The 20,583-nt window shown below is 34.9% G+C and overlaps 1 protein-coding gene across 1 annotated transcript; it reads left to right on the top strand.

Annotated features, from left to right (window-relative positions):
- The first annotated feature begins 17,447 nt into the window (after positions 1-17,447).
- LOC122319012 (heavy metal-associated isoprenylated plant protein 2-like) lies at positions 17,448-19,741 on the top strand. The gene is made up of 3 exons (XM_043136865.1): positions 17,448-17,713; positions 17,837-18,167; positions 19,335-19,741. Exons 1-2 carry the CDS (start codon positions 17,572-17,574, stop codon positions 18,136-18,138), a joined length of 444 nt encoding a protein of 147 aa, XP_042992799.1. The 5' UTR covers positions 17,448-17,571; the 3' UTR covers positions 18,139-18,167; positions 19,335-19,741.
- The last annotated feature ends 842 nt before the right edge of the window (positions 19,742-20,583 follow it).

The following is a 20,583-nucleotide window of genomic DNA, read 5'->3' as shown; positions in this document are numbered from 1 at the left end:
TGGTGGCCACATGATTAAGTTATGGTCAGGCTTCTACTACTTTTATTTATATATACATATATATATATATATATATATATATATATATATATGTGTGTGTGTGTTTGCATGTTTGTGAGCACACACGTACAAATTACACACGCATGCACGTTAAAATTTCTGTTTTTTCTTTCCCTTCCTTTAAAATAATGATATTTTGTCCAAATCAGAACCTGCATAATTCTCAACCGCATCTTCTCGATAATTTTTTTTCTTCTTATCTTTATGCTCTGTTTTCAATAAATTAACTTGCGTCAGGGCCTTGAGGTCATCACAATAGCTGACAAAACCGAAAATAATTTTGGCCACTTGCTTTGGTACTGTGTTTGATGTCTATCATTTTCTCGCCCGTCTTATGATGTGACAATTAAAAAGAAAAAGAAGAAGAGAAAAAGCTGGTCGACGAGCAGATATAGCACTATGTTTTCATATATAGCAGTCACTTTCAATGTAAAGAAAAGACACCTTTGTTAAAATAAAAAAAAAAAAAAAAAAAAAAAAAAAAAAAAGTAATGTTATATGCAGTTATTTTTACATATTCTTTGTGCACTCCACTGATATGATTGGCTGAATTAATTTTTTTTAATATACAACTAATCATATCACTGGAATATACAAAGGAGTCCACAAAAATGACTGCATATAGAATTTTCCAAAAAAAAAAAAAAAAAGTAGGAAAGAAATTGTAACTTCCGGTCCATTGCCTTCCGATTTCAGCCGGGTCGTGTTGTGAAAATTCTTTTACAAACCGATATATGGACTATCTTAATACCCATAAAATGATTGCACCAGATTTTAATTGTAGTACAGTATTTTGGATAATACATGGAATCAAAGCCACGCGGGGTAAATCCAAATGGTCAAAACGACCAAAGAACGGATGCTCTTATTGTTGGATCATAGTGGTCGATTAGGTATGTATTTTATTTAGTCCATATAAAATATGCATATCTGAATTAATGATTAAGAGATGGCTAGTAAACAACTTTTCCACGATTATGAATAAAATATTCATTTCTTAATCTTTTTGACCCTCTCTCTCTCTCTCTCTCTCTCTCTCTCTCTATATATATATATATATATGGGTGTGTATGTATCTATATATGTGTGCAGACGATCTGGAAAGGACAATCGAAGTAGAAACAAGCTAGCTAGCTCTTGAAAATGTTCTTAGAAGACCAAAAAAGAAACAAGCTAGCTAGTGCATGCAGGAGTTAACAAAGTTGAAGTGGATGCTGCTAAGGGAACTTTGATGGTAACTGGAGATGCAGACCCATATGAAATTATAGTACGTACAAGGAAAACAGGCAAATTTTCTGAAGTGGTGAGTGTTAACCTAAATCAAGATGAGCCTACTCACGGAAACAAGAAGCAGCAAAAGCTACATCAGCAAAATTAGAAGATTCCAGAGTTTCTACCTTTTATTTTAGAATGATTCAATTGTAACAGTTTTTATTGTACTACGTCTTTTATTCCCCTTGTAGTGCACACTGCATTGTTGGGTCTATATAATGTGCACATAGACACTATGTAAGTATATATGTTGATCAATGAAATGAATATTCAGGAAATAAATTGCTCTCATTCCGTTATGGTATCAGAACTACTAGACTAGCAGTCTCTCTAATCCTTCACCATCGCAACTCCTTCTTCCTCATCACCACCTACCTCTCTTCCATGTTCTTTCTCTCATTTAGTAACTGTCAAGTTGAATGTCAATAATTATATGCTGTGAAAAGTTCAACTCATAGCATATCTTCGAGGCCAAGATCTATTCTCTTTTGTTGATGGAACCCAACAACCTCCACCCAAATTGTTACCTACTGAAAGCAATTCCAACCCCAAAATAAATCCAAACTTCCTATCATGGCAAAGAACTGACCAACTCATACTGAGCATTCTTTTTTCATCTATAATTGAATTTGTTGTTGCTCATGTCATACAGGAACCTCACGGGAGCTGTGGATAGCCCTTGAGTCCATGTATAGTTCTCACTCTTAGGCAAAGGACTTTCAAATAAGGTTTCAGCTCACCAATCTGTCTAGAGGAGATTGATCAATTATTGATTACTTCAGCAAGGTGAAATTGCTTTCGGACACACTTGCAGCCACTGGAACACCCCTCTTAGACAAAGAATGCGTAACTTACTTGCTCAATGGACTTGGCCCAACCTATGAATCTTTTATCACCTCTATTACCACCCGTTCCAAACCCATTCAATCTAAAAAACTTTACCACCTCCTTCTTATCCATGAAAATAGATTATCTCATAACTCTCATAACCCACCACCCTTTTCCTTTGAGCCATCAGCCAGTCTCACTACCAATAACTCCAAAGACAACTTTGGTAGAGGATTTTATCGCGGAGATAGAAATGGTCATGGCTGAGGCAGATATTCCTCAAACAGAGGACGTAACTCACCCAACTACAATCCTTCCTATCAAAACAACCCCAACTCTCCGAGACCTACTTGCCAAATTTGTAACAAGCCTGGCCATATTGCATTACAATTCAATTTTCACTTTGACCATGCCTACCAATATGACCCACCCAGATCTTTTTCAGCCAACTATACCTCCCCATCCGCCATCACTGATCCCTCTTGGTACCCTGATAGTGCAGCCACTCACTACATAATGCATTATCTCTCTCATCTTAACCTCTCATCTTAACTGTACAGTGGGCACAAGCATATTCACGTTGGAAACAGGATAGGTTTTCCAATTCACAATATCACACTACAACATTTATGGCCAATTGTGGAGTTTTTTCCACTGGGGATGAAAAATCCGTCGATAGTTTCAAAGATTTCGTGATGTGTAGATGAGTTCTCGGGGAGTTACTGAAGCGCGATTATTAAATCTTGCGTTGCGGCAAGATATGGTCGCAACTATTTTGAACTACCGCAGTTGGGATCATTCTACGACAGTTTAGGGACCCGCAGCTATGAAGGAGCTACAACGGCGACAGTAATTTGCCGCAACAGTTAATGACTTTCTTTATAAGCCGACAGTGACTTCAATCGTGGGAAATTAGGGGGTCGTACGGCGATCAAGGTCGCCGCAAGAAATTATACACATCTCTGAAATCTTGTAACGTCGAGATGTCACTGCTATGTTAAGTAGACTATATATATATTTTCATTCCCTAGGAATTTCGGTGAGGCACAGCTCATGGGTTTCCCTCATTCCTGATATTTCTCTGGGATTTCTTACCGTCACTCTTGCTCATATTTCGGTGATCTCCTCGCGCCAATTGTAGCCACCGATCGGCACAGTGAAATTCTTTAAGCTGGTTCGCATCATCTTCCCTGCAATCAGCTTGGTGTTTCTCTCTCCGTGGTTATCTCTCTCTCTCTCTCATTCGACCACTAAATATAACATCCATAGAGGTATTTCTTCTCTCCCGCCGATCACCACCAAGAGTGGTTTGTTGCCCACCATTTGCCGCACCAGCCGATGGCCAGACCGTACAACCTGCGGTATGCTCTCTGTCTCTCTACCTTTTCAATCCATTCTCTATCATTCAGTACATATGATTTTGGTTGAATGTTTGCTTTTCATTTTTTGTATGTAAGAGTTTGTCTTGATTTAAACTACACACATGATGAATTGTATGTTATAACTTAGGAAAACCACGATTTGTTTTTAGGACAAATATCGGTTCACATTGAAACAGAGGTTGAAGGATGGGGATTAGCAAGTCAGGTTTTATTGTGTCTTCGAGATTGACTAAAAATACCCAATGAGAAATCCCAGCTCATGAGTGGTAATGTGGTTTGGGTACATGAACAATGGGTGTTATTGGCCAATTTTAAACTCAGTAGTGATGGTTATATAAATATAGATTATAATTAATTAATCTTTTCTTTGGGTAATGATTTTTACTATGTTTCCCAATTTTAACAACACATAAACTTGAGTATTCAACATGCTTCTCTACTTAGTGGCCTATTATAGTATATTATACTTTCTACTAAGATTTGATAAATATTTTGAGCTGGCTTGGGGGTAAATATGCTAGTATAGCCAACTGTGCAAACCAGAACCCAATTTTGATTATTCATTTAGAATGCATATATCTAGTGAATTTGCCTTACTAAATCATTATGTAGATTTAGTTGATGCGATTCACAATCGCCATAAAATTCTGCTTCATATTAAAGGCATTAAAATCATGGTGAAAAGTTTGTTGAACTGTTGTTTATATCGGGCCATCAAATTCGCTTTGTATAGTGCTGTTTTCCTATTTGACAGACTATATATTTAACTTTTTCCCTTTTTTTGCAAAGGGTGCTTGGCCGATACTCTCTTCCTTGGTTGAACAACACGTTGTCGCCGCTGCTGTGATCTCAACCCTACTGCTGTGCCATCAAATCGTCACTGGTAAGCTCCTCCGCTGTATGTGAAATTTCCATCATTCACTACTTCTCTCTAGGAAATTTGACTATAGCTAGGTATAGACCGAATTTTCCCATCTCATTTGTTGTCCAATTTTTATCATATATTTTTTTTCTTCAGCTAATTTGCTGTCAAACATTGTGCCTATACTCTAATTTCATACTAGTTGATTAGAGTATATTGAGTTTTACCATATATCCATCTTACTTTAGACAACAAAGTAATTAAAGCAATTCCATAGATATAGACTTTGTGGATGTTTGATTCCCATCCAAATTTACTACCTCACAAATGGCCCTTTCTTGGTTGACTGGTTTCCATAAAAGTTTCTAAAATAATTGGAAAGTTTCTAAAATAATTGGGTGCATAGCAGTTTCTTGCTTTTGATTATAAATAGGCAATTAAATTGCCACTGAATTCCTTTCACATTCAAGCATGTAAGACATAGGTCCTGAAAAGTTGAATGGCCTGAGATAAATTAGAGCTGATAGATGAATGCTTGGGTTTGGTAATACAACTTCCTTAGGCTACATGGTACACCTTTTATGGATGTGTATGTGTTTCTGGGGTAATAAGGAAAACACTAGCCTTTTATTAATAGCTTCTTTTGTGAAACTTGATTTTAGTTTTTTTTTTTTTTTTTTTAGCTATTGGCACAAATAACTAATAATTGCTTGTGGACTTTAATAAGCTTTTGGAAATGGTAAAATAGGGAAAAATACACCTAAAACAAATACATTGTCTATATTAAACTAGGAAGCAGATTTTACGTCAGAAAATATAAAGAATATTTGGATCTATCAAATTCTTAGCTTCACCCTTTCTTGCCCTTTGTTTGTGAGCAAAAATTAAAGGCATAAAATCATCTAGTTGGAAGGGGTACAGAATTTTTCTGCCCCCTTGTGAAGGATGAGCAAGGTATTTGTACTTTCAACTAGCGTTTGTGCATCGTATTGAATATGTTGGTCTACTTTTATAGAAAAATCTATATGTTTGTGACTCCGTAATGCTGGATATATGATTTCCCTGAAAAATTGCTGTTGGTTTTCCCTCTCATATTCTTCATTATTCTATTGTTTATGGTTTCATTGATGACCTATTATCACACAAGGTTCAAATGGACAAGAACTGGATGCATGTGTCAAATAGGTTTATATCAACTGAATATAGTGAAGGGCTTAATAAACTCCTCACTATGACAAGAGCCCATGCACCTGAAAGTACTACTTTCAGGTGTCCATGTCGGAGATGCCGTAATAACTTATTCCTACCAATCAATGAAGTCGAAGATCATCTCTTCATGAACAGTATTGATCCAAGTTATACACATTGGATCTTTCATGGGGAGGGTGAAAGCTGGAGTGTGAATTCGTCTTACAGTAATGATGATGGCTTTGATCTAACTCGTAACTTTATTGATGATATGGATGACATGCTAGAGGACACGCGGGCTGGGACATTCATGGACCATGCAAGTGTCCCACATGAAGATGGGACTACTTCCCCACCAACCGGCAATGACGGGCAATCAAAAACATTTGACCAATTATTTGAGGATGCAAAACGTCCACTTTATCCAAGTTGTGAGAAGTTCTCGAAGCTCTCATTTATAGTTAAGTTGCTTCATATCAAAACTGTTGGTAGTTGGACTATCAAGTCATTTAATATGGTTTTAGAATTGTTAAAGGCAGTGTTTCCAAATATTGAAATACCTACCTCATACCATGAGGCTCGATGCTTAAAGCGTGGTTTGGGTTTCAGTTATGTGAAGATACATGCCTATCCAAAAAACTACATGCTTTTTTGGAATAACGATGCAGACAAAGAATCTTGTTCTAAATGTAATGAGTCGCGGTTGGAGTCAACGAGTGAGAAAAAGGGGAAGATTCCCCAAAAGGTGTTGCGCTACTTTCCTCTGATTCCGAGGTTATTTATGTCGAAGGATATTGCAAAATCTATGAAATGACATAGAGAACAACGAGTTGATGACTATAGTACTTTAAGACATCCTGCTGATTCTAAGATGTGGAGACAATTTGATAAATACCACAGTTGGTTTGCACAAGATGCTCGCAATGTGAGACTGGGCCTAGCCAGTGATGGGTTCAACCCGTATAATAATTTGGCTAAACCCTATAGCATATGGCCAGTGATACTTGTGCCATACAACTTACCTCCTTGGTTATGCATGAAAGATCCATACTTAATGCTATCTTTGCTCATTCCTGGACCTAAAGTACCAGGAAATGACATCGATGTTTATTTTCAACCTTTAGTTAATGAACTACAAGAGCTACGGGTTCATGGTGTCGATACCTACGATGCATCAACTAAGGGTCAGTTTTGCTTTCATGCTGCACCATTGTGGACTATTAATGATTTTCCTGCATATGCCAACCTTTCAGGTTGGAGCACAAAGGAAAAGTTGGCTTGCCCATTATGCAACGAGAATACCGATTCCATGTGGTTAACGCCCTCTATCAATTTCCTTCCTCAGAGTTGCTATCATCGTCCTCTATCCATCTTGGTGAGAAATCTTCCATCGATTGCTTGCATCGAAGAATTGGCCACCCTTCTATTGCCATCATTTCTCAAGTTCTGCATACCCATTGTTTGTCAAAAGCTCCCAGTCAATTTCCTTTTGTTTGTCCTGAGTCTCCCATGGCTAATGCCCATCAGTTTCCATTTTCCTCTTTAAGTTCCACAAAGACTGTTAAGCCATTAGAAATATTGTATGCCGATGTATAGGGCCCAACACCTTTTGTTTCAAGAAATTGTTACAAGTATTATCTGTCTATAGTTTATCACTTTACTAGATTTACTTGGTATTATGCTCTCAAAAATAAATCTGATGTCCATTCTATTTTTACCACTTTCATTACATTTACAGAACGATTTTTTAACAGTAAAATAATCACAATCCAAACTAACGCTGGGGGAGAATTTCCTCCTCTAACTTCACTTTGTAAAAATCTTGGCATCATCCATCGTTTCTCTTCTCCACATACACACCAACAAAATAGTCTTGTAGAACTTAAGAACCGACACATCGTTGAAACTGGGTTTACATTACTAGTCCAAACCTCCCTCCCTTTTTTTTTGGGCCGACACTTTTGAAATTGCCACTTGCCTTATCAATGTTTTTCCTACACCAGTTTTGAATAATCACTCTCCTTTTTTTATGGTTTATCATAAACCACCCGATTACACATTCCTTAAAACTTTTGGATGTGAATATTGGCCTAATCTTCAACCCTACAACCACCACAAATTAAATTTTCATTCTACTTTTTGTTTATTTCTTGGCTATAGTCCATCTCACAAAGGGTATAAATGTCTTGACTTAAACAAAAATCGTCTCTACATTTCTCGTGATGTCATTTTTAATGAGACAAACTTCCCCTATAAAAAGCTCAACACTAACTCCCTTCTCTCTTAGCCCATTTTCCCCACTGCCATCCTTCTGCATTTTCCTCAGTCTATATTGGGCCCAATTCCCTCCAACTCTGCTCTGGCCCAACCTTCATCCACTACCAGCACTCAACAGAATCAATCGCCCATTAGCACATCTTTGCCTATGCCTAGGCCGCTTCATAATCCTTCATTCTCTCAAGCCCAGCCCATGCCTACTACAACCTCGCCACCAACGATTTCCCAAACTCCTCCTCCGTCTTCTTCTATAGCAATCCCTAATTCCCCTTTGATCTTGATCAAACTTCATCAACTCGTCCTCCCACTACCTTAAATCCACCAAGATCTCCTATAATTACTCGTTCTCTCACCAATCCCTCTCGACCATGTACATTCACCAATGGTACCATCCCATATCCATCTCGGCACTGCTTTGTCTCCACAACAATGGTTCCTGATGATCCCACTTCTTTCACCACTGCTTCCAAGTTTCCCGAATGGAACGAAGCCATGTCCTGAGAATATCAGGCCCTTGTCCAAACCAGCACCTAGACCCTAGTTTCTCCTTCATTTGCTTCTAACCTAATTGGTTGCAGATGGGTGTTTCGGACAAAATTAAAACCCGATGGTTGTATTGAAAGACGAAAGGCAAGACTTGTGGCTAAAGGATTTCATCAACAGATCGGTATTGACTATACCGAGACATTCAGCCCGGTGGTAAAGCCCTCAACCATTCGATTAGTCCTCTCCCCTCAACCATTCGGTTAGTCCTTTCTATTGCAATTGCTCGTGGATGGTGTCTTAGACAAGTAGACATCTAGAAGCTTTCCTTCATGGTAAGCTTTCTAAAACAATTTTTATGCAACAACTACAAGGGTTTGTTGATCAGCCGAGGCCTCATTTTGTTTGTAAATTAAACAAAGCCATTTATGGCCTTAAGCAGGCTCCCCGAGCATGGTTCTCAAAGCTCAGTTCGTGGTTGCTTCACTATGGTTTTTCTACATCAAAGGGTGATCCTTCCCTTTTTATTATGCACACGACCTTTGCTTGCATGCTTGTTCTTGTGTACGTCGATGACATGATCATTACTTCTTCATCATCTCTGGTTGTTGATCATCTCATCACATCCCTTAGTCAAGCCTTCCCAGTAAAAGATTTAGGCATATTGTTGTATTTTCTTGGATTGTAACTTGAATATCTTTTGAGTGGTATCATTGTTAGCCAACAAAAATATATCTCAGATTTGTTAAAAAAGACCAATATGAGTGCTACCAATCTCATCTCCTCCCCCATGTCAGCTTCCACTAAGCTGTCAAAATTTGATTCTCCGCCCTTCGCAGATGTCACATTATTTAGAAGTACTGTTGGGAGTTTGTAGTACCTCTCATTAATAAGACCTGATGTATCCTTTGATGTAAATAAGGTCTGTCAATTTATGCATGAACCCAGACTCACTCACTAGACTACATTTAAAAGAATCCTTTGTTACTTAAACAACAGAAGGTCCATTGGTGGCTTCTGTCAAACCATGGTCTTTTTCTGTCAAACCAGTCCTCTTTCACATTACACGCATACTCTGATACAGACTGGGTAGGCTGCCCAAACGACAGAAGGTCCACTGGTGGCTTCTGTATTTTTCTGGGTAATCATCTTATTTCATGAAGTTCAAGAAAGCAACATACTATTGCAAGATCTAGCACTAAGGCTGAATACAAATCCTTGGCCAATAACTGTTGTCCATGTGGGTTGCCGGGACGGCCATGCTCTATTTTGTGATAGTCATTTAGTACAATATCTTATCTTATCTTTTCTTTTTCTAGATAAGATTAATTAGTGATATCTTGGTTTGGAAAGCAAAATCCTCCAAACTCATCTCATTTAAATATCCAAAGCTACAAACACAAACACTTTTCAATTTTAAATTTTTAACTTTTTTATTTAATCATTATAACTTTCCAAAACTTTCAAACAAAACACAAAAAATAATTTTAATTTTTTCAAATCCTAAAACAAAAATAATATTCTAATAATATCTTAACTTTATAATATTTGTATTCTACTTTTTCTCTCTCATTTTTTAAAACCCCATAAAATTATATATTTCCTCAAATTATTTCATTATTATTCACAGATTATTTTATCTCATCTTATCAAGAATGCAGAGACCTCTAATTTCCAGAAAAATGTATCTGCTTATCATTAATAAGCTGGGATACAAAACTGCTTTATATACAAAGCTAGCCTTACTTAACTTTAATTGGCTAATATATTAATAGAAAGAATATAACTAACTTTCTATACACGTGTAAAATATAAAGCATAAGCAGTTAAGTCTTAATACTCTCCCTCAAGATGGACTATATATATTTACTAGTCCCATCGTTACTAGTCCCATCTTGCCAATAAGGTGATTAAATTGATACAAACCAAGTGCCTTAATCAAAACATCTGCTATCTGATGACTGGATGTTACATAGACGAGTTTTATGATTCCAGCTTGTAAGTTTTCTCGCACAATATATCAATCCAATTCTATACACTTTCAGAGAATCCATAGCTAAAACACTACTGCTTACATTCAGAACATCATCAACATAAACTAGTAACATGATGATCGAAAAACCCTCTTGTTTACTAAAAAGAGAATAATTTGACTTGGATTGAGTGAAACAAGTAGCTAATAGAGTGGAGAAAAATTTGGCAAACCATTGTCTTGAGGCTTGTTTTAAGCCGTACAAAGACTTTTTGAGTTTGCAAACCAAATTTAGCTCCCCCTTGCAATCAAATCTAGATGGCAAAGACATGTAAACTTTTTCGTGCAAATCACTGTTCAAGAAGACATTATTCACATCAATTTGAATAATATGCAAGTTTTGGAAGTGGCTATAGACAAAAAAAATTCAAACAATGGTAATCTTGGCCACTGGACTAAATGTATCATAGTAATCAAAACCTTCTAACTGAGTGTAGCCCTTGGCAACTAGCCTAGCTTTGCACCTTTCTACACTACCATCAGATTTAAGCTTCACCTTATAAACCCACTTACAACCAACTGGATGTTTACCAGCAGGTAGAGAAACCAATTCCCATGTCCCATTGTCTACCAAAGCTGAAATTTCTAATTGTATGGCAGCCCTCTACTCAGGATATAAAATGGCTTGAGAGTATGTCTTGGGTTCAAGCAAGGTTAAGGTAGCAAGAACAAAAGTTTTGTGAGAAGGAGATAATCTGTCATAGGTTAGAAAATTACTGAGTGGATAGGAGATAATCAAGGAAGAAGAACTAGCAGCTTGTTGATCATTGGAACAAGATGAGTGCAAGCTAGCTTGTTGACAATTATAAGATTGTAGATAGGCAAGAGGATGTGTGGATCTATTTGATCTCCTAGGAAGATCAACTTGAGTAATGGAGGAAGAAATATAAGTATTATCTGAAACTAAAGTAGGTGAAGAAAGAAATAAATATGAGTTTGGAGCATGAAATGGAATGTAACAATTAAGAGAATTGTTCCAAGATTGTAAAAGAGAAGGATCTAAAGCAGATGAAGGTGTTGAGGAAGAAGTATCAAAAGGAAAAACTTCTTCATGGAATATTACATCTCTAGAGATGTAGTAAGTCTAAGTTTCTAGGTTTAAAAGTTTATAACCCTTAACATGAAAGGGATATATCTCCTAAAAAAAGACTTTATAGCTCTTGGTGAAAACTTTGATCGATTATGAGAGAGTGTTGAGCCAAAACATAAACAGCCAAAAACTCTCAGATGTGAAAAAGAATTTGTTTTATGGTATAAGAGTTCAAAAGGACTATTATTCAAAAGAAGAGGGGTTGCGTTTTGATTGATAAGATAAACAGCTGTAAGAATACTGCCTCACCAGTAAGAAATAGGTAGTTTAGCATGAAATAAAAGAGACCTTGCGACATTGAGAGTGTGTTGATGCTTGCACTCCATAATAGAATTTTGTTGTGGAGTAGCAACACAATTCAATTAGTGAATGACTCCTTTAGAAGCAAAGAAGTCTTTTAAAGAAAACTCAGGTCCATTATCTGACCTAATTGCCTTAATTTTGACTGAGAATCGTGTTTCAATGTGAATAAAGTAACACTGCAAAAAGGAGCAGCCTTAGATTTTGATTTCTTGAGGTATACCTAAGTAGCCCTAGAATAGTCATCAACAATGGAAAAAAAATACTTAAATATATTATGAGTAGGAGTAGCCATAGGGCCCCAAATATCAAAATGCACTAAATCAAAGCAAGCATCACACTTATTATTGCCAACAGGAAAGAGCAAAAGCTTTTGTTTAGCAAGAGGACAAGTAGTACATGAATCAAATTTAGAAGACAAACAAGGAATGTACCAATGCAAAAGTTGCAACCTAGAAGAAGAAGGATGTCCTAATCGAAAGTACCACAAGGTTACATCAGATTGAATAGAAAAACAGTTAGAGAAATGAGAAGTAGTGGAAGGTATAGAAAAGCTGGAAGTAACCAACTTATACAAGCCACCTTGCAATTCACCCATCCTAATCATCTTCCAAGTTACTAGGTCCTACATAAAACACTTGTCAGCTTTAATAATTAACCAACAGTTGAGAGTATGAGTTAACTTTCTAACTGAGATAAGGTTGAAAGAGAAGGTAGGTAAACATAAGACATTTGTTAAGGTCAAGGTAGGGCTCAAAACTATATCACCAACACGTGTAACCTTGGCATAGATACCATTAGGCAACTTGACAGAAGTAGAAATAGGGTGAGGAGTGCTGGTATAAAAATTGGAAGAGCAAACCATGTGATCTAAGGCACCACTATCGATGATCCAAGAACATAGAGGAACTGAAGTGTTAGCAACACAAAAAATTTTAGAGTTACCTGAGAAATTAGGAACCAAGGCCATGTTAACAGAGGGTGTAGTAGCAGCTGATGAAGCTGGTTTCATTGTTGGTATTGATCCATAGTCAAAGGCATGTTGGATGGAGTATCAGCAAGCACAGTAGAGTGCTGACTAGCATTAGCAGAAGCTGAAACCTTGGATTTATCTTGAAACTTGTAGTTAGGAGTGTAACTGTGAAGCTTAAAGCACTTATCCACTGTGTGACCAACAAGACCACATTGACTACAAATGAGCTTACTACGTGGATTACCCTTAAAAGCCTTAAAAGAAGTGTCTCATTTAGTAGCTAGGGCTACTGATTCAATAGAGGCAAAAGAAGTGTCTCATGTGGTAACAAGCTTTTGTCTCTCTTCTTGGATAACAAGAGAGAATGCTTTGTTAATAGATGGTAAAGGATCCATCATTAAGATTTGACCCCTTACCTTATCATAAGTATCAGTAAGTCCCATAAGGAACTTCATGACATAGCTCTGGTGATGGTATGCAGCAAAAATCTTAGTCGAATTATGAATTACACTTGCAACCTTTACAATAACAAAAAAGTAAGGGCTGATAATTCAATAGTTCATCCCATAGGACCTTTAATTCTGTAAAATATGTACAAACATCATGTTGTTCTTGACTTAGGGTAGAAATAGCACTTTGAAACTCGAAGATTCGAGGGCCATTACCTTATGAAAACCTCTCCTTCAACTCAAGCCACATCACATGAGAAGAATCAACATATATCACACTTTGAGCAATCTTTGAAGATAGAGAATTACGTAGCCACGAAAGCACAACTGTATCACACATAAATATCCATGGAGAAAATAGAGAATCATCCTCTGTTGGAGCAAGTAGTGAGCCATCAATAAAACCAAGTTTGTTGCACGCCTTCAACAAAAGAAACATTGAACGCTACCAGGAATGATAATTGCTATTGCTCAATTTCTCACTAACGAGAATGTGACCAAGATGATTAGCATTGGTCAGAAAATAGGGATTATGTGGATCAGATTTAATAGCAGAAGGATTAACGGAATCAACCATGAGTGGAAGAAGATGAGCAGAAATCAGAGGAAAAACCTAATTTCTCCTGATACCATATCAAGAATGTCGAGACCTATAATTTCCAGAAAGATGTATTTGCTTATCATTCATAAAACTGGGATACAAAACTGCTTTATATACAGAGCCTTACTTAACTCTAATTGGCTAATACATTAATGGAAAGAATATAACTAACTTTCTATACACATACGTGGGTAAAATATAAAGCATATGCGCCACTTAAGTCTTAACACATCTCACTATATATCTAAATTACGAGGCTTTAATAATAATAATAATAATAATAATAATAATAATGTTGAAGTAGTTGATTTTGCGTGGTTTAACCAATAAAAAACTCTTTTTGCAAAATAAGAAAATTGTCATAAAATTTTATCGGTCTTGAATAACCGAGAACATCCCGATGATTAAATTAATAATTTTTTTTATATCTATAGAGAAATTCAAGAGGGAATGATAGGTGTTCCATGAAGTCGTCACCTTTCTTCTTATGGAATATCAAAAGGAATAGCCTTTTGATAGGATTTTCATAAATAGAATCCATAGTTGCATGTTTGCCATGTTTTAACTTTGAAGCCGTTAGATAATTTGAGTGGATAATATTTATTTTGTTAAAAAGTGCATGGCTTGTGGTCAATATCTAAGAAGTGGGTTTCATGGGGTTATTTATAATGTAGTAAGACTCTATGACTAGTATGGACCACTAGTTATTTTTTATAAAAATCTTAACAACCATTTTCCAACCTTTCACTTCAAAATAGTTCGCCACCCGTTCCCCCATTAGAATCATTATTGGCGTCGGCCAGCATGCATTATTTTAGTTATTAATTTTTATACCCTCTTTCCATTTCTATCTCACTATACTAAGGTGGCCGGGATTGTTTATTAACTTTTAGATTTCAATTTATTGAAAATATAAACAATGATTATAGGGTACTGATAAAAAGTATTATACTTTACATATATAATTGAATGAAAGTAGGAAGAGAATGCAGCATATATACAGCATGTCGATCATAATAATATTAACTTTCTAATTAATTGGAGTGAAAAAGATAGACTTCCGGCCATGCATGTGATAAATAAGTACAATTTGTGCTTGGAAAGGGTATTTAGTCCAGAACGGATCCAATAAGTCTTACGGATGCACATGAAAAAGGCTAGATAACACCTCTGGGTTATTAGGGAGAGGGTCACTCAAATAATGCCTTCAGGTTATTAGGGAGATGATCACTCCAGTTAATATGGAGAGCTATTAAAGATATATTTAGAAAGTTAGTTATACTCACGACCCCAAGCCCCTATAAATAACACCCAAAGGTAACTCTTTCAACACATTTATTCATATACTTATACTAATTAAGATTACTTCTCTAACTTAAGCATCAGAATTTCACTGGCACCTTATGCTATCCTCTTTCTTCATTGGAGGTATCCGTGCAGTTGGTAGTGTGAAATACGTCTTTAACAGTGCCTATTCTTTTGTTTTTTTGTTTTTTTAAACTTGCATGTACTAATGTAATAATACTTTACTACGAATATAATGTGGAGGAGGTAGGAATTTTATCAAATACAAACAACAAAAGCAGAAAGATTCTATTCACTCGAGCAAAAATGCCGATTACAAGAGGCAATATTTACCTAGGTAGTAGTGACGAAGTTATAAGGGTTCTTCTTTAAGTGAGGATACAGATCAAGTATAACCTATCCATTTCGACATATGTATATAGAATAAAGATAAATTATATTTATAGTAATGGAGTGTTAAGTTCTCATGTACTTATAAAACAAATAGATAAATATAAAATTCACGTGAAAAAATTCTTTTTAAATGATAGCCTTTATTTTTTTCAAATGAAACACGTAGAGACAACATATTCCAAGCCTGTATATAGCACTATTTATAAACAAAACATCAAAAATCTCATCAAATCCTCTATAAAACATAAGAGATACTAATTGGATATAAAAAATATATATCTAAATAGAAATACTTAGTCATAAGTTGTTTACTCTTTAATTACGACGTGTTAATGGCAGTTGGGAGTGTATGAATTAATGACATTTTAATTTATACTTTATTATATTAATTATAGATAACAAGAAACGAGTATTGCGACAAAAATACTAAAACAAATGATAGATATTTAATAATAAAATGTTGATTTAAGATTGATATTATTCTAAAATTTTAAATTGACAATATTTAGAATGTGATTTAAAAACGTGCATGATTCTCAACCGCATATCTCCACGATATTTTTTTATTTCTTCTTATCTTTATGCTCTGTTTTCAACAAATTAACTTGCAAACTTCATGGCCGCCATGAGCTCATCACAATAGCTGACAAAACCGAATATAATTTTGGCCACTTTGCTTAGTGTATTTTATGTCGCGCCGGTCTTGTTGTTATAAAACAGGACAATTAAAAAAAACAAAAAAGCGGACAGAAAGCTGGTAGAGTCGGCTGGTCGGGAGCGAGAAAGAGAGAATAATCCTAACTTAAATGGATGGTGGAGGCACAGTTGGTGGCCACAGTTAGGCAAAAATTTTCTCTTCTTTTTTTATTTTTTTAAATCATTTTTTAATAATTTTAAATATTTCAAAATATATATAAAAAATTTATAATAATGTTAAAAAAATTCTTAATCATTAAAAAAAAAAAAAAAGCCAACAATGGCCCCTAACGGAGCCATCAATGGTGGCCAAAGCATTTTCCAACTTAAATTGTACGATCAAAAGTTTTGTGTAATTAATAATACACACTTCTCATCAGTTTTGAGAATAATAACTATTGTAGAGAAATGAACCCTTATTTTTATTAATATTACATATTTAGTTATATATTTAGTGTATTTTATATACAGTTATTTAAATATATTTTTAAAAATTTTAAAAAAATAAGAAAATTATATCTTAATATTATACTGAGTTTAAAGATGTATCTTTTTGCTAGTCTTTTATCACTGTTTTGTAAATTCAAATTTATTATAAAAATCTAATTTAATTTATTATAAAAATTTAATTTAATGTGACATTTGAGATAAATTTAGAATCAATTGAAAGTTTAAGGGGGTAAAATGAAATTTTTTCTTGAGGGTATTTTTGTCTTTGTAGGTGAAGAAGCTGCACGTGTTCAATTTCCGTTTGATTTAATACTGATGCTAGGCAGATGGGGGGTGATTGTGAAATTTTGAAAATATGCAAGCCCATTTTGATACAATTATTAATTTTGTGATATATTCTGAGTTGAGTAAAAGTTGGAGGAGATAAAATGTAATTAATTTTTAATAATACATACTTCTATTGCCTCTCAAATTCGGCCAGTTCAATTCATGTTATGAAAATTCTATTTACAAACCGATATATATATATATATATATATATATGGACTATGGAGTAAACTTCAAAAATCTTAATACCCATAAAAAGAATTGCACCAGATTTTAATTGGAGTACAATATTTTGGACAATCCATGGAATCAAAGCAGCTACGGGTACGTAAATCCAAATGGTCAGAACCATCCAAGATGATAATTAAGATCCTACGCTGCTTATTGGTGGATCATGGATTAGGTTTGTATTTTATTTAGTCCATACATTTGTGTGTGTGTATATATATATATATATATATATGTATACAAATGATATGTAAAGGACAATCAAAGAAGGAAAAGCTAGCTCTTGAAAATATGCGAACCTAGAAGACCCAAGGTTCATAATACGCCATTCTTGCTCCTAAAGCATTCCTTAAATAAAGGTAAAGCTGCTAGCGGATGATCATTATCCGAGAAGTTGGCCTTACCATTCAGAAAAGTGGGATTCCTTCTACGATGGCTCAGAAAACTGTCATGAAGGTCCATATTGCATGCCTCAAATGCAAGAAGCAACTCATCCAGGCGGTGACTAAGCTACAAGGTATGATCAATATACTTATTTCGAATATTTCAAATCAAGAGACTGAACATATATTTCTATATAGTAATAAAAAAGTCTATTCTCGTCGTATCATTTTTATCCCAATTATCTTTGTGCGTGTAGGTGTCGACAAAGTTGAAGTTGATGCAGACAAGGGAATTTTTACTGTAACCGGAGATGCAGACCCATATGAAATCATAGTCCGTACCAAACAAACAGGCAAATTTGGTGACGTACTGAGTGTTGGTGCTCCTGCTTCTACTGAACAAGAGGGGGACGGGAAGAAGAAAGAAAAATCAGGGGACCAGAAGGAGCAAGTTCAGACACCCTACATCCCCCACAATTCATGTCTTGTCTGTGAGCGAGTGCCTATCGTTCAATTGGGCTGCCGAGACGAACCCTATCCACCATGCTCTATTATGTGACATTTCTTTATCACATCATCAACAACAAGGTCCGTACATGTAAATGAATCCCGGAAAATGCTACACAACCACCCAACACACCACACTCTACTTTTTTTTAATTTTTTAATATTTTTTTAATATTTTCTTTTGAATTTATTCTTTTTAAATTAATTTAATTCTTTTATTCATTATTTATATATTAAATATTTAATAAAAAATAAAATAATAAAAATTAAAAAAATATAGAGTGTAAGATGTTGAGAGGTTGTGAAGATTTTTTCAATGAATCCCACACGTTAAATAAACAAATTTTAAAAAAAATATATATCTGGAAGTGTGGATCAACAAGGTCCCGTACATGTAATATTTGGGCCTGGAAGACTGGATAACGGCGGTATCAACGGTGATCCCTCAAAAAAAAAAAATGGGTCCATAGAGGAGGAACGTCCTCTGTCCCGTAGAAAGTTTTCCTGGAGATGAGTTTATAAGTTAGAGAATATTATAGCTATAAAATATTTATATAAAAATAATTTTACAAATTAATTTGATTTGGTGTAATTTGTCAAATTATAAAATTATTTTTATTATAATAAAGATTTTATGAATCACATGAAACTACATCAATTTGTAAAATTACTTTTATATAATCTCGTTGTGGTTGTAGCACTCTTATTTGAGTTATATATTATTTAGGCTAAGGGATCCTAAGAGGGAAAGTTTTAGGAGAGAAAATCTTTAAGGTTTTTAGGCTACGTTTGAATGTGGAGGTAACCTCAGTTAATTTCAGTTAATATGTTAATAGTATTTTTTTAGAACCATTGAGATGTAGTTGAATGTATGAAGTAAGTTAAGATGGATTTAACCTTTTTATGAAAAGTTAAAAAAATAGTAAGTCACATTAATGATTAGATTAAAATAAACTAAGATGAATCGAGTTGATTTTAACCACCAAACACACTTAATGTATTGTGTTTGGACAAATGCCATGTCCACAGTTTTAGTTAATGCTCATCTTTGTTTAATTGCATTGTTCCGCCATGTGTGGATGCTAATAGTATGGCCGAATGACCCACGGGCGATGCTAGGAAGGTGATCGCATGATTTTACTTGGTTCAACACTAAGATTTATTATATCCACTGGTCTTTTGGTGACGAAATCTACCATGTATGGTCATGATACAACTTCTCATGATTTATCTTTCTCTCTGTTACAGTGCTTAGAAGGGTAGTTGAGAGGTTGGGAAGATGAAGATGGCTTGGTCCCCGGAAGAATTTCCTAATCTGGTAGCTTGGAAGATCTCCCTTTTTACTGGTGGCGCGTTGCCATCTTTAGTCTAGCTACTCCTTTGCTTTATATCACTTCCTTGATCAACTTGAGTCCTTTATTGTCTTCTTTATGCTTCGGTGCTTCCAAATGGCCAACTTTGAGATAACACTCAGTTATGGTTGCAAATACCCGAACTAGCTGTAATGGGTCAAATTTGCAAGGTTTGCAAATGGGCCACATGGGCTGATAATAAGTGATGTGGTTAGTTGGGCTGTTAAGTGTAATTGGGTTAATTGTAGATCTTTTTTAATTCTGATAAGAGTTATTGGATAAATACATTCTTATTAGCTTTGAGCCTTTGATCATCGGAAAAATAGTTGAATATTGTAATGCAATAGAGGTTGGCAACCTCGAATAGCCATTTAACTGTTGCAGATTCGTTTAGATTTAAAGATAAGATCAGGTGATTTTAGATTAAAATTAAAAATTAAATAAAATTTTATTAAAATATTATTTTTTAATATTATTATTATTTTAGAATTTAAAATAAATTAAATTGAAATTTGAAAAAGTTTAATTGTTATTATATTTTGTGTGAAAATTTAAAAAAGTTGTAATGATGAGATGAAATAATGTCTGAATCCAAACTAGATAAGAATAGAGGTTTAGATAGTGCATTGAGTTAAGATGAGATGAAATTAGAGTTGAAGTTGAATAAAATATTATTATAATTTTTTAAATATTTTTTATTTTAAAATTTGAAAATATTGACCTATTTATTAAAATTTTTAAAAATTTATAATGATTAAATGAGATGAGATGAGTTGAGATTTTAAAAATTGAGTCATACAAATTAAATTATGCCGGATTTTGTATAATGTAAAAGCTTCTAAACAGCAGTAACTAAAAAAATCTCAAAATCTTTAAAATTGAATTAAGACTTTACTTGAAGGACCCATCTCCTAAATACGTAAAACACTGTAGCATAAAAAAAGAAAAAAAAAAGAAATGAAGTATGAATCAATCGGGTGGGAATGGGACAACCCATTGACCTTGACCACAAGTCCACTTTTCAGTTGGCCCAAAAACTCCGTTTACACCAAAAGGCGGCCCCACTTTTTGATTAAAAATCAACCAATCTGAAAGCAATCAATTTCCATTTTCCACGGACCACGCCGAAAGGTTTGACGCGTGCC

Source organism: Carya illinoinensis, chromosome 8 (assembly GCF_018687715.1).
Source record: "Carya illinoinensis cultivar Pawnee chromosome 8, C.illinoinensisPawnee_v1, whole genome shotgun sequence".
Lineage (NCBI taxonomy): Eukaryota > Viridiplantae > Streptophyta > Magnoliopsida > Fagales > Juglandaceae > Carya > Carya illinoinensis.
This window is presented reverse-complemented; position numbering and strand designations above follow the sequence as displayed.

What these genes read in the sequence shown, in the direction of transcription:
- LOC122319012 (XM_043136865.1), top strand. Translation starts at nt 17,572, where the DNA reads ATGATCATTATCCGAGAAGTTGGCCTTACCATTCAGAAAAGTGGGATT. An exon ending in GGCGGTGACTAAGCTACAAG is followed by an intron (nt 17,714 to 17,836) that starts GTATGATCAATA and finishes TTGTGCGTGTAG; the next exon opens with GTGTCGACAAAGTTGAAGTT.